At 38.0% G+C, this 14,351-nt stretch overlaps 2 protein-coding genes and 2 pseudogenes across 2 annotated transcripts; 3 read left to right on the plus strand and 1 right to left on the minus strand.

The window, feature by feature from the left end:
• The first annotated feature begins 1,730 nt into the window (after positions 1-1,730).
• On the plus strand, positions 1,731-2,679 carry LOC115874990 (annotated as a pseudogene).
• A 120-nt stretch (positions 2,680-2,799) lies between these two features.
• On the plus strand, positions 2,800-4,185 carry LOC115874991 (annotated as a pseudogene).
• Positions 4,186-4,368: 183 nt separating this feature from the next.
• Positions 4,369-4,955, plus strand: LOC115874992 (tolloid-like protein 1). Its single transcript, XM_030890304.1, has 2 exons — positions 4,369-4,557; positions 4,825-4,955. Exons 1-2 carry the CDS (start codon positions 4,369-4,371, stop codon positions 4,942-4,944), a joined length of 309 nt encoding a protein of 102 aa, XP_030746164.1. The 3' UTR covers positions 4,945-4,955.
• A 5,627-nt stretch (positions 4,956-10,582) lies between these two features.
• On the minus strand, positions 10,583-11,759 carry LOC115874994. Its single transcript, XM_030890306.1, has 2 exons — positions 11,385-11,759; positions 10,583-11,326 (listed from the first exon to the last, which is right to left on the minus strand). Exons 1-2 carry the CDS (start codon positions 11,757-11,759, stop codon positions 10,583-10,585), a joined length of 1,119 nt encoding a protein of 372 aa, XP_030746166.1.
• Positions 11,760-14,351: the final 2,592 nt, after the last annotated feature.

Here is a 14,351-nt window from a genome sequence, read left to right on the forward strand (position 1 = left end):
TACAGAGTGGTCCAACTGTATTCTGGACTCTTTGGCAGCATATTCTGTAGATAAAAATAAGTAAAAAAGATCGTATAAATGTATGTCCTAAAATGCTTAGTTTCGGAGATACAGGGTGTATAAGTTAATATTGTCGGTATTTAACAGGATGTTTCAAAAAACATGTGCCATCTCTCGTGGGGAGATTCCTGACGTAAAAATAAGATTTATTTTTCATATCAACATAGGTCCGATTCTGCTTTGTTTGGTAGCTACAGGGTGTTGAAATCTTAATATTTTTTTGATTTATTATAATTTTCTTTCAAGTACATTTATTGTATCGAATGAAATTTTCAGGGTAAAAGTTGCTATAAATGCGACATATTTTAAAGCTAAAAAAGTGTCGACATATTCACCAAGGACGTGCATATGGGTTATCACTGGAATATTTTTCTGAAAAAAGCATGTACGCCACTGACTTTTTTTATCCCGTTAGCGAAACAGTGTACGCAGTTTAATGCCGATTAAAAGTTGTCTCTTAGTATTTTGTCGATTTCGGTCTCCGCAAGTCTAATAGCAACCTTTAAGTGGATATCAGATATGCCCTATGATCAAACAATGTTCGACCTATCAGTACCGTCTGCACACGCCGTGATAGAACCCCTCTTAAACGTCACCTCCATAGGCAACCAGTGTTCTCCGCTCAAAGCCTTCAAATCAGAAAACTTAAGAGGTTTTACCTGCAATGTAGGTGAAGTACTCAACATGGACACCAATGACGTACCCAGATGCTGTAAGTCACTTTATATTACTCAAGATTACTAAATAACCCATATCTCTTTTATAGTACATTGTCCTGATGGTACTTACGCCGGATTAATACAGAAAGAATGTTCGTACTGTCCCAGAGGTTTCTTCCAGAACAGGGACAGACAAGGCGCTTGTTCACGATGTCCTCAAGGAACTTACACCAAAAAGCAAGGTTCAAAGAGCATATCTGACTGCGTTCCTGTTTGTGGATACGGAACGTACTCGCCAACTGGAATGGTACCCTTGTAGCAGCCTAAAATAATTTCTTATTTTTGCGCTACATCTCTACCAGAATTTAAGCAAATGATGCCCATCCCTAGTTTGTACCGCTGCAATTTTGGTAGTACCGTGAATGCCGTTGGATGTGGTAGCGCAGGGTTGTCATTTGTATTGTTGGTCGAATTATTCTTAATAACTTTCCTGAACTTTCCTTATCTAGCACAGTTTGGTGTGTATTAACTTTTTGTCGTCAGATGATAATCTCTGGCAGAATTATAATGTTTTATTCGGATTTTTCAACACTTCCATTTCAACCACGGTGAGAAATCCCAGGGTGGTTCTGATCTTCCTATAAAAGTTATCTATAATAAAATCAGAGTTATTATGAAAAATAGTTTTTTTAGAAAAATTTACCGCCCTGTATCTCAGAAATTAAGATTTTAGGACATACATTTGTTTGAAGTTTTTCTCTTAGAATAGACCCAAGAATCGTCTCCTTAAATATTAGCATGTCATTAAGGAACACTCTATATTTATTTACTACTGTAATATAATAAATAATATAAAATTTTCTTTACTTAGATGCATGCGGAGGTAAATTCACCGCACCCAGAGGCACAATAACTTCACCCTCCTTCCCTGAATTGTACCCGGTGGGCAAAAAATGTACCTGGGAAATAGAGGCTCCTCCCCATCATAAGATTTTTCTCAATTTCACTCACATGGACATAGACGGAAATTACTACGACTACCAAATATGCGAGTACGACAAAGTTGATGTTTATAGTCACCTGGGAAACTACAAAACGAAGCACCATGGCACTTTTTGTGGTGGAAAATTACCAAAAATGATTGGATCAGATGGTAATATCATGCGTATTGGATTTGATTCGAACCGTTACCTTAATTTGAAGGATCGATTCATCAACTGTACATACGTAGATGGAAATTTGGAACTGACATAGCTGAGAGACGATAATTTGGATTTGAGCTTCTTGCAGTACATCCGAGAAGTTACCGGATATGTTTTAATATCCCACGTCGATATCTAGAGGACAGTACTGCCAAGGCTCCAAATCATCAGAGGAAGAACTCTCTTTAAAATTAACAAAGAAAACGAAGAATATGCTTTGGCTATCACTCTAAACCAGATGTACACAGTAGAGTTACCAGCTTTAAGGGATATCCTGAAAGGAAGCGTAGGGATAATGAACTACAATTTATGTCACATCAAGTCAATCGACTGGAAAGAGGTCATATCAGATCCAAAAGCCAAAGAAGTGTACGCTTATAATTTCACAGCGAGTGAACGAGAATGTCCGCCTTGCCATCGAGACTGTTACAGAGGATGCTGGGGTGAAGTCAAAGAGAACTGTCAGCTCTTCTCCAAAACCACCTGCAGTCCCCAGTGTGCTGATGGGAGATGTTTCGGACCCAAACCTCGAGAATGTTGCCATCTATTCTGCGTGGGACGCTGTACAGGACCGACGAAAAGCCACTACATAGCCTGTAGAAATTTCTACGATGACGGCGTTTGTCCTCCCATGCAGATCTACAACCCCGGAACATATTCTTGGGAGGTTAACCCTTCACGGTTATTACGGTGCTACTTGCGTGAAGAACAGCAATGTGGTGGACTACTTCAAGCATCCTTGGACAAAAGACAGATAGAATCTCATCCAAAGTACGGAAACACTACGTATGCTCCAAAATCGGTCTGTAATTGGTACGTTCTCAGTTCTACCGGTTAGAACGTATAAATTCTTAATCGGTTTTTATGTCTGTTTTAAAATGTCTGAAACCTTAATTTCCGAACAGAAAAGGTGGTCTGAAAGTAGAGCATTTTGGGTTCCAAGTCCTGATCTACCTGCCCATGCTACATGCATGAAGAAGGCAGAAGGAATTGAAATGACGGAGAAATTCAAGTAACAGCAATAAAAATAATTAATGATGTAACACCAATACCTACCATGTATACGTGGGCACCTATTCAGCAAAATTTTATGGTTGAAGATGAAACAGTACTTCATAATATTCCTTATATGGGAGATGAAATTCTAGATCAAGATGGAACATTTATTGAAGAATTAATTAAAAACTATGATGGAAGAGTACATGGCGATCAAGAATAAGGCTTTATTGATGATGAACTTTTTGTGGAATTAGTACACGCTTTAATGCAGTTTCAAGATAAGTCTGATAATATGGAAGGATGGAATATGGAGGAATTGGAATTTCCATCCTTTGTGATTTTTCAAACTATTTCAGCACAATTTCCAGATAAAGGTGGTCCGGAGGAGCTTAGAGATAAATATATTGAGAGAACTGATCCAAACGGTCCTCCCGAATGTACTCCAAATATAGATGGACCAAATGCTGCATCAGTTCCGAGGGAACAGACTATGCACTCTTTTCATACTCTATTTTGTAGAACATGTTTTAACTACAATTGTTTTTTACACAGGGTGCAGGCATGTCATCTAGGCCCAAGTCTACAAAAACGACGTGGTCCAGATTTAAAGCCTTTTAGTGAACCTTGTGGTGTTGAGTGTTACATGCTGTTGGAAGCTGTAAAAGAGAAAATGGCGGTGAAAGCCAAGCAAGAAGAGGATTTCGAAAAAGCAGAAAAGGAAAAAGAACAAAAGAGAGACAAGAAAAGAAAATCGTTAGGCGAGGGAAGCGACACGCGGAATAGTTCTGGGTCCGGTAGTTTAAATCTCCGAAAAATTTGCAAACAAGCTAGTTTAGATTCGGGCAACGAGGTTAGTTCTGAAGACAGCAACGATAGCAATAAGGACTGCGAGAACGGAGATCCAGTGTCGACCACCACGTCCTTTAGCTTACTGGGATTAATGGGGTCCAATGATCACAACGAATGGACTGGTTCAGACGAGAGTTTGTTCAGAGCTTTTGCATATAGTGTTTGTTAATAATTATTGTGCTATTGCACAAATAATGTAGACAAAGACATGTCAGCAAATATACGATTTCGCACAGAAGGAAGCTGCCGACATTCCAGCCGAAGAAGCCATGCGAGATTACACGCCATCTCGCAAGAAGAAGAAGCACCGTTTGTGGTCGATGCATTGCCGCAAAATTCAACTGAAGAAACACTTCAACAGCAACCACGCGTACAACTTCACCCCCTGCGACCATCGTGGCAGGATCGCCATGTAAAGTAGTTCGAAAAAATACTCATGTGTTTCGTTGGACATTCGTTTATTCAATACTTTATTAGTGTCGAATCTGCGACATGGTAACATTGATGTTGATATAATATTGCAACGCTCATGAAAACAATAAATTGTAACAGTGGTTATTCTAACTGGGTTACTGTGACTAGGTTATTATGATAGATTGATGACCTGCTTGAGTTATTGTTATTTGGTAATATCTAAATATGAAAATGTAACAAATATTTCCCTACACAGACTAACCTTCCAAGAATTTGACTTGGAAAAGGAAGACGACTGTGCTTATAATTATGTAGAAGTATACGATGGTTTGGATCATACCAGCTTGTCATTGGGACGGTTTTGTGGTAACCAGGTAAGTTTTTTTTTCTGTAAGTAAATCTTTACAACCTTCTTAGAAGAATCTCAAAAGAAAAATCAGGGCCAAATAATGTCTATCGGGTTCGACCTCGCCAAAATTATCATCGATTGTCATTCCCCAGCCTTCTTTGACTCCGTTTTTTATTTCAATCATATGGTAGTAATTATTAATATTCACTTTCTGGATTTTATTGTTACACATATATTTTTTTGTAAATTCGTCAATTAAAGTGTGTTTTATAATTTTATTTCATTTTTACAGACAATGCAAGAAGTAGCCACTTCAACTCAAGACGGTATTGCCATTAAATTTCGAACTGATGACCATATTGCTGGCAAAGGTTTCGAATTGGTGTACGAATTGGTAGAAAAGAACATATAGTTTAGAAAAATACGACAGCACAGATTAAAACAATCGAAAAACAGCTACTTCACACAATTTTTTTCTTAAAAAAAAACAATTTGAGTAGTGTGAATTTTTGTTTTTGTTACCTTGTATTATATATGTAAATATTACTAAGACATACGGGTTTGTGATTCATACAGGATTACTGTTTTACCGTTTAATAGAAATACTCTATATATTCCATGATTCCAGTTCTGTATTATAAATAAGATGTATTTTAGCTTACGAAAATTAGACTTAATATTTTTGTAGAAAAATAAAGAGAAAATGTTCTAAATGGCTTAAGAATTTTTTTTATTAATATAAAAGCATCCTCTAGAATGTATTAAAAAATATATTCACTAAAAAATATATTCACTAAAAAATATATTCACTAAAAAATAATATACAGAGTGAAAACAAAAATGTGTGTGTCCAACTTCAATGGATAATTCTACAGATAAAAATAGTACAAAAAGTTCTTTTTGAACAAACAGCAACATCAAGACCAAGACCGACAAGTGCAAGACTTCTGCAAGACCATGCATGCAAGACGCTGGCGTCTTGCAGTTTTCACGTTCATATTGTACAGGGTGTTCCAGAACAGGAAGATCTAAAAACAAATGTATTTGTTTCACTTATTGAATCCATTTGTTTTAATTACTGAAAAAATAATATTAAGAATATTTAACCTTTAATTTTATTTCGAATGTAAAATATTTTTTTTTAATAATTTTATTTTATATGTTATCACAATCTATAAGGATTATATCCTTTTTGACAGGATTTCTTCCCATCATATAAAGGTTTCCTTGTTGACCCGTCCTCAGTCTGAACTCGTTGACTCGTCCATGAACAGGAAGATCTAAAATCAAATGAATTTGTTTTAATTACTGAAAAAAGAATATTACAAATATTTAACCTTTAATTTTATTTCGAATGTAAAATAATTTTTTTGAATAAGTTTGTTTTATATGTTATCACAATCTATAAGGATTATATCTTTTTTGACAGGATTTCTTCCCATCATATAAAGGTTTCCTTGTTGACCCGTCCTTTGGCTGAACTTTTTGACTCGTCTTTGACCAAACTTCAACAGGAAGATCTAAAAACAAATGTATTTGTTTCACTTATTGAATCCATTTGTGTTAATTACTGAAAAAATTATATTAGGAATATTTAACCTTTAATTTTATTTTGAATGTAAAATATTTTTTTGAATAATTTTATTTTATATGTTATCACAATCTATAAGGATTATATCTTTTTTGACAGGATTTCTTCCCATCATATAAAGGTTTCCTTGTTGACCCGTCCTTTGGCTGAACTTGTTGACTCGTCCTTGACCAAACTTCAACAGGAAGATCTAAAAACAAATGTATTTGTTTCACTTATTGAATATTTAACCTTTAATTTTATTTTGAATGTAAAATATTTTTTTTGAATAATTTTATTTTATATGTTATCACAATCTATAAGGATTATATCTTTTTTGACAGGATTTCTTCCCATCATATAAAGGTTTCCTTGTTGACCCGTCCTTTGGCTGAACTTGTTGACTCGTCCTTGACCAAACTTCAACAGGAAGATCTAAAAACAAATGTATTTGTTTCACTTATTGAATATTTAACCTTTAATTTTATTTTGAATGTAAAATATTTTTTTTTAATAATTTTATTTTATATGTTATCACAATCTATAAGGATTATATCTTTTTTGACAGGATTTCTTCCCATCATATAAAGGTTTCCTTGTTGACCCGTCCTTTGGCTGAACTTTTTGACTCGTCTTTGACCAAACTTCAACAGGAAGATCTAAAAACAAATGTATTTGTTTCACTTATTGAATATTTAACCTTTAATTTTATTTTGAATGTAAAATATTTTTTTTTAATAATTTTATTTTATATGTTATCACAATCTATAAGGATTATATCTTTTTTGACAGGATTTCTTCCCATCATATAAAGGTTTCCTTGTTGACCCGTCCTTTGGCTGAACTTTTTGACTCGTCTTTGACCAAACTTCAACAGGAAGATCTAAAAACAAATGTATTTGTTTCACTTATTGAATCCATTTGTGTTAATTACTGAAAAAATTATATTAAGAATATTTAACCTTTAATTTTATTTCGAATGTAAAATATTTTTTTTGAATAATTTTATTTTATATGTTATTACAATCTATAAGGATTATATCTTCTTTGACTGGATTTCTTCCAATCATATAAAGGTTTCCTCGTTGACCCGTCCTTTGGCTGAACTCGTTGACGCGTCCTTGACCAAATTTCAACAGGAAGATCTAAAAACAAATGTATTTGTTTCACTTATTGAATATTTAACCTTTAATTTTATTTTGAATGTAAAATATTTTTTTTTAATAATTTTATTTTATATGTTATCACAATCTATAAGGATTATATCTTTTTTGACAGGATTTCTTCCCATCATATAAAGGTTTCCTTGTTGACCCGTCCTTTGGCTGAACTTTTTGACTCGTCTTTGACCAAACTTCAACAGGAAGATCTAAAAACAAATGTATTTGTTTCACTTATTGAATATTTAACCTTTAATTTTATTTTGAATGTAAAATATTTTTTTTTAATAATTTTATTTTATATGTTATCACAATCTATAAGGATTATATCTGTTTTGACAGGATTTCTTCCCATCATATAAAGGTTTCCTTGTTGACCCGTCCTTTGGCTGAACTTTTTGACTCGTCTTTGACCAAACTTCAACAGGAAGATCTAAAAACAAATGTATTTGTTTCACTTATTGAATCCATTTGTGTTAATTACTGAAAAAATAATATTAAGAATATTTAACCTTTAATTTTATTTCGAATGTAAAATATATTTTTTGAATAATTTTATTTTATATGTTATTACAATCTATATGGATTATATCTTTTTTGACAGGATTTCTTCCAATCATATAAAGGTTTCCTCGTTGACCCGTCCTTTGGCTGAACTCGTTGACTCGTCCTTGACCAAACTTCAACAGGAAGATCCAGAAACAAATGTATTTGTTTCACTTATTGAATCCATTTGTGTTAATTACTGAAAAAAAAATATTAAGAATATTTAACCTTTAATTTTATTTCGAATGTAAACTATTTTTTTTGAATAATTTTATTTTATATGTTATTACAATCTAATAAGGATTATATCTTTTTTGACTGGATTTCTTCCGTTCATATAAAGGTTTCCTTGTTGACCCGTCCTTTGGCTGACTCGTTGACTCTGGTTGACTCGTCCTTGACCATACTTCAACAGGAAGATCTAAAAACAAATGTATTTGTTTCACTTATTGAATTCATTTGTGTTAATTACTGAAAAAATAATATTAAGAATATTTAACCTTTAATTTTATTTCGAATATAAAATATATTTTTTGAATAATTTTATTTTATATGTTATTACAATCTATAAGGATTATATCTTTTTTGACAGGATTTCTTCCAATCATATAAAGGTTTCCTCGTTGACCCGTCCTTTGGCTGAACTCGTTGACGCGTCCTTGACCAAATTTCAACAGGAAGATCTAAAAACAAATGTATTTGTTTCAGTTATTGAATCCATTTGTGTTAATAACTGAAAAAATAATATTAAGCATATTTAACCTTTAATTTTATTTCGAATGTAAAATATTTTTTTTGAATAATTTTATTTTATATGTTATTACAATCTATAAGGATTATATCTTTTTTGACTGGATTTCTTCCGATCATATAAAGGTTTCCTTGTTGACCCGTCCTTTGGCTGACTCGTTGACTCTGGTTGACTCGTCCTTGACCAAACTTCAACAGGAAGATCTAAAAACAAATGTATTTGTTTCACTTATTGAATCCATTTGTTTTAATTACTGAAAAAATAATATTAAGTATATTTAACCTTTAATTTTATTTCGAATGTAAAATATTTTTTTTGAATAATTTTATTTTATATGTTATCACAATCTATAAAGATTATATCTTTTTTGACAGGATTTCTTCCCATCATATAAAGGTTTCCTTGTTGACCAGTCCTTTGGCTGAACTCGTTGACTCGTCCTTTACGAAACTTCAACAGGAAGATCTAAAAACAAATGTATTTGTTTCACTTATTGAATCCATTTGTTTTAATTACTGAAAAAATAATATTAAGAATATTTAACCTTTAATTTTATTTTATATGTTATTACAATCTATAAGGATTATATCTTTTTTGACTGTATTTCTTCCTATCATATAAAGATCTCCTTGTTGAATCGTCCTTTGGCTGGCGTAGTGTTGGTAATTTCCCTGTAGATTTGACATATTTCTGCACATTGCTTCCGAATAACCTTGCATAATCCTGTCGACTAATTTGCACTGCCATTTTTGGTTGGAACTGGATCTCCTTGAACAACGAAATTCAAGTAGCTTACAGTTCTCACCATTGTTCCTTGGCTCTCTCGTGCCATATTTAGAAACCTATATGTAGTCCATCTCGCCTCCCTCTCCAAAATAATTTGAAGAGGAGGTAAGTCGAGTAGGGTTTCCATAGCTTTTGACGGCGTAGAATGAAAGGCACCAGTCACCGCTAAGCATGCTTGTCGTTGTAATTTTGACAGTTTATTCTTTGTCGTTGTTTGGTTGGCTTTCTGCCACCAGGCAACTGCGCCATACGTTATAATAGGTCTGATGGCTGTCACGTATAGCCAGTACATATTTTTGGGGTTTAATCCCCAGTTTCTACCACAAATTCGGCGGCATGCCCATAGAGCATAGCAAGCCTTTTTTGATATTTTTTCCAGATGGGAATTCCAGCTAAGTTTTTTTGTCCAGGTTTAATCCTAGATACTTAACTTCCTCCGCAAACGGAATTGTCTCACCAAGAGGAGTGGGCGGTTATAGTTTGTCTGTTTTCCTTCTTCTGGTGAATGGTATGATCACGGTTTTCTGTGGGTTTACACTTAATTGTTCCAGTGTGCACCAGCCGTGAATTGCATCTAAGACTTCCTGTATTTTTGAGGAGATGTCCTCCTCTTTGTGTCCTTTTACTTGGATTACCAGGTCGTCCGCATATGCCTGTGCTTCAACCTCGTATGCATCGATGATTGCCATCAGGTCATCCGCTAACAGGGTCCACAGAAGAGGAGAGAGAACTCCTCCTTGCGGGCATCCCCTGCCCGGAACAAACCTGACGGACTCACCGCTGAGCGAGGTCGTTACTATTCGATTTTTGAGTATTTGCTCAATCTATTCAGTTATGGTTGCTTCGACTCCTCGGGCTTTTACAGCGCCTAGGAGCGATTGAGGGGTAACATTGTTAAATGCACCCTCAATGTAAGAATATCCCTACAGCAATTTCCTTGCGATCAAAGGTGTTCTTAATTTCCCCCACCAAATTGTTGAGGGCCAGTTCTGTTAAATTTCCCTGTTGAATTTCCCATATTGTCGGACATTCAGGGGATTAGACGTAAGGATCCTTCCCCTAATATGCCCATCCAACACCTTCTCCAGGGTCTTCAGCAGAAATGATGTAAGGCTTATTGGTCGATATGAGCCAGGTTGTAGGTTTTGTTTCCCCACCTTCGGTATATATACCACCTTTGCTCTCGTCCAATCCGCTGGCATGTGTGACCACGCCAGACTAGCCCTAAAAATCCTTACTAAGCGAGGGACGATAATGCTCGCAGCCTTCTGCAATAAGGCCGGGAACACCCGTCCTCTCCTGGAGATTTAAATGGGTCGAAACTTTCGATCGCCCCCTTTGTCTCCCTATAGGTGATTACTTTCTTCGCCATCTCCCAATCCTCTTTTTTGGGCCGATTTCTGCGACTCATGAGTATTGGGGGAGGTCGTTCTTCATCACCTAGAATCAGGCAGCCTGGGAAGTGTTTTTGGGCCAAAATCTCTAACGTTTCTTTCCTGGACTCTGTGAAATTACCGTCGGGGCGCTGTATCGTCCCTAGCTCATTCACTGGTTCTTTTGAGAGAATCTTGTGAATTCTGGTGCTTTGGGGTAGATCGACCAGACTCCCACAGAACCTTCTCCAAGACTCTCTCTTCGCCCTTCTTATTTCCTTATTGTACTCCGCCAACGTCGTACGATAGGTTTCCCAGTTACCTGACACTTTAGCGCGATTGAAGAGCTGTCGCACTTCTTTTCTTCTTTTGTCCAGTTTGTTGTTCCACCAAGAGGACTTCCTGTTATCCTTCTTTGTTTTAAGTGGACAGTTTTCACTATAAGCCGTTATGATTGCACACCGCAGTTGTTCCGCCGCAATATCGATCTCATCGCGATCTCTCACTTTTGCAATTGTGGGTTCCAGCAGATGCACGAGTGAGCGGTTGTATCCTTCCCAATCTGTGCATTTTGGATCCCTATATTGCAGGAGAGTTCTTTCTTTCACCTACGCTTATTTCAAACTGTATGTGTCTGTGATCCGAGCACGATGGCTCAGATGATACCCTCCAGTTGGATATCCTGTTGCTCAAATAATTGGAGCTGACCGTAATGTCTAAAACCTCTTTCCTGTTACAGGTAACAAAGGTTGGTTCGGAGCCTATGTTATTAACCACTAACCCTTCACCTATTAAGTAATGAAGAATTAACTCACCTCTGAAGTTGGTATCCGTGCTTCCCCATGCCTCGTTGTGGCCGTTGGCGTCGCATCCTATCACCAGCTGTAGATTTTTCCTCTTACAAAAGGAGATTAGTTCTCTCACTTTCTTTGGAGGAGGTAGATCTGCTGTCTTGTCTCCCGGGAAATATGCTGAGCAGGCAACGAACTCCATTCCACCTCCCCTCCTCCCCGCTGGGATCTGGACATGCACCGCCACCATATCCTGACAGCAGAACCTGTAAAGGTTAAAAAAGTGCACGCTCTTTTTTACTAAAATGCATGCCCTAGGTCTGGTTACTCCTGGGGCAGTAATTAGTCTACCCTCTGCGTCCCCAAGTTAGAGTTAACCCAAGGTTCCTGAATGAAGGCGAGATGTACCCCTTCCTTCTTGAACCTTCTGCCAAGGACGTTGGAAGCGGCCTTGGCATGTTGTAGGTTACTTTGTATACATTTGACTGCTGCAGCCATCCCTGCAGTAGTCAAATTTAGGTTTTACTCCCACCATCAGGGGGTCTACGTCCCCTTTTGGTGGGAAACCTACATTCGTTTCGCCTACCTTTCCGGGTGGGTTTGTTCCCACTCGAGTTGCCAGGCTTCCCCGAGGCTCCAGAGGGTTTAGCTTTAGACCCTTTCATGGCCGGGTTTTTTCGTGCCACTACTTTGTCTCCAGCTCTCTCCCTCTGGGTGTTGCCAGACCTCGTGGCGTCAGTTGTTACCCGAGAGGTTGTAGGATGGTCCCCACCATCTCCCGAGACTGACGCCCTGGTCTGCTCCGTGTTGGTTTCATTTTCCTTATCTCTAGGTCGGAAGGTAATCTGCCCAAACCCAAAGTAGGCCCTGAATCCATTGCGGCGAAGGAGATCCATGGATCTCTCGTCAACCGCAAAGGTCCAGGTTTGTCCCGGCCCTGCATCACTCTGGTGGAGGATTCTCCACTCCTGAGTTAGCAGGCTAAGATTCATTCTTCTAAGTCTGTTCAGCACCACATCCCCTCTGAGCCGTTCTCCAGGCTCATCATCGGGAATGTAGGCCGTACAGACATGAGGCTTGGGTATATCACGCCCCCTTACTGCCCTGAGTCCCATGCCCTGCCATGGCGAAAGGTCGTTGACCATCCTTTCTAACCACGCAGCGCTGGTCTCGTCGGCACAGATTACAAGCAGCCATCCAGGCCGAATCGAGCAGCCTTGGAAGCGTACCTGTAGCCCTTCCTCTGTACTTGCGTCCACGGCCTTCAAAATGGCACGTTTCAACAACAAGAGTTGCTCGGCGGATAGGCTGTTCTCTGGATGGTTAGGTCGGATTACTCCAACCCTTATTTCCCCAGCAGCCTCCACGTAGCTTATTGCGCCCTCCCTACAAGGCTTCTTAGCGCTCTGTTCAGGCATGCTTGCATCCAAGCGGATGCGCCTGCTAGCATTAGGAGCACCAGTGTGAGGTTTATTCTCCTCCGGGTTGATTTGTCTCCTCCCGGAAGAGGTACCCCCACTTATCTGTGTCCTCTGTTTCTCCGCTTGTCGCTGCAGAATCGACTGCAGAGCGGTCTCATAGGGCATTCCGCCCTTGAGAAGTCTTGAGAGGAGCTTTCTGGGCCCCTCTGTTTCCTGATCCGGCTGAGGTGAGTTGTTTGGTGTAGGAATAGTCCCACGCTCCTTAGTTTCCTCCTCCTTAGAAGAAGGATCGGGACGGTTTGATCCATCCTCGTCATTAGGGTTATTACTTTTCTGGTCCATATAATGATCCCACGAGTAGTAAGGGAAAGAAACGACCATCACGGCAGAGCCCCGCAATACCGTGACTAGGCACTTATGAGCTGGGAGGTCGCCCAGTATCCCAAGTTAGTCGCTAGTGGTCGGGTTTCCCCTCGGCTATCCATCCCTTTGGCGCGCACTATACCGTAGGAATTGGGGAGGTTTTTATAGTGGTGCCTCATCCACGCGGCTCAGACAGTAAAGTCAAAGCCCCCATGTCTCTCCTAGGAAAGACTTACGGTATGACGGACGTTAAGTCCCAAAGGAGGTCCCGTCCGGCATCGTTTTTATGTCTCGGTGCAGTTCCCTGGCCACGACACTACAGCCAAGGACAAGACATTGAGATGCTCCTTAGACCTAGCCAGAGCGCAAGAGGGGTCCCCTCCGGTGCCCTGGCCGGGAGCTTCCCCACCAACCTCAAGGTCTCGCATCTCGTAGGGGAAGCTTTTATATGTTATTACAATCTATATTTGTTTCACTTATTGAATCCATTTGTTTTAATTACTGAAAAATAATATTAAGAATATTTTACCTTTAATTTTATTTCGAATGTAAAATATTTTTTTTTAAATAATTTTATTTTATATGTTATTACAATCTATAAGGATTATATCTTTTTTTGACTGTATTTCTTCCTATCATATAAAGATCTCCTTGTTGAATTGTCCTTTGGCTGGCGTAGTGTTGGTAATTTTCCTGTAGATTTGACATATTTCTGCACATTGCTTCCGAATAACTTGCATAATCCTGTCGACTAATTTGCACTGCCATTTTTGGTTGGAACTGGATCTCCTTGAACAACGAAATTCAAGTAGCTTACAGCTCTCACCGTTACTAACAGTGAAGCTGGTTCTAAAAGCCTCAAAATATGGCACCAGACTTCAACAGGAAGATCAGGTAACAATGTAGTGTAAGCGCAGATGTAGGATATCAGTTGATACATTTTTGTTACGTTTCACAGTCGCAGTTAGGATGTTTAGTGTTTCTTGGGATGCCTTTTGTGTAACAGCTGACGACACTTCATCACATCGGGTGACACTTCTTACAGGTTCGCAGATGGC

This window comes from Sitophilus oryzae, unplaced genomic scaffold, assembly GCF_002938485.1.
Source record: "Sitophilus oryzae breed Bouriz unplaced genomic scaffold, Soryzae_2.0 scaffold_130_pilon_pilon, whole genome shotgun sequence".
Classification (NCBI taxonomy): Eukaryota; Metazoa; Arthropoda; class Insecta; order Coleoptera; family Curculionidae; genus Sitophilus; species Sitophilus oryzae.

Coding starts and splice junctions, on each gene's coding strand:
- LOC115874992 (XM_030890304.1), top strand. CDS start 4,369: ATGACCTGCTTGAGTTATTGTTATTTGGTAATATCTAAATATGAAAAT. Junction 4,558..4,824: donor GACGGTTTTGTGGTAACCAG/GTAAGTTTTTTT, acceptor TCATTTTTACAG/ACAATGCAAGAAGTAGCCAC.
- LOC115874994 (XM_030890306.1), bottom strand. CDS start 11,759: ATGGTGGCGGTGCATGTCCAGATCCCAGCGGGGAGGAGGGGAGGTGGA. Junction 11,327..11,384: donor ACAGGATATCCAACTGGAGG/GTATCATCTGAG, acceptor AAATAAGCGTAG/GTGAAAGAAAGAACTCTCCT.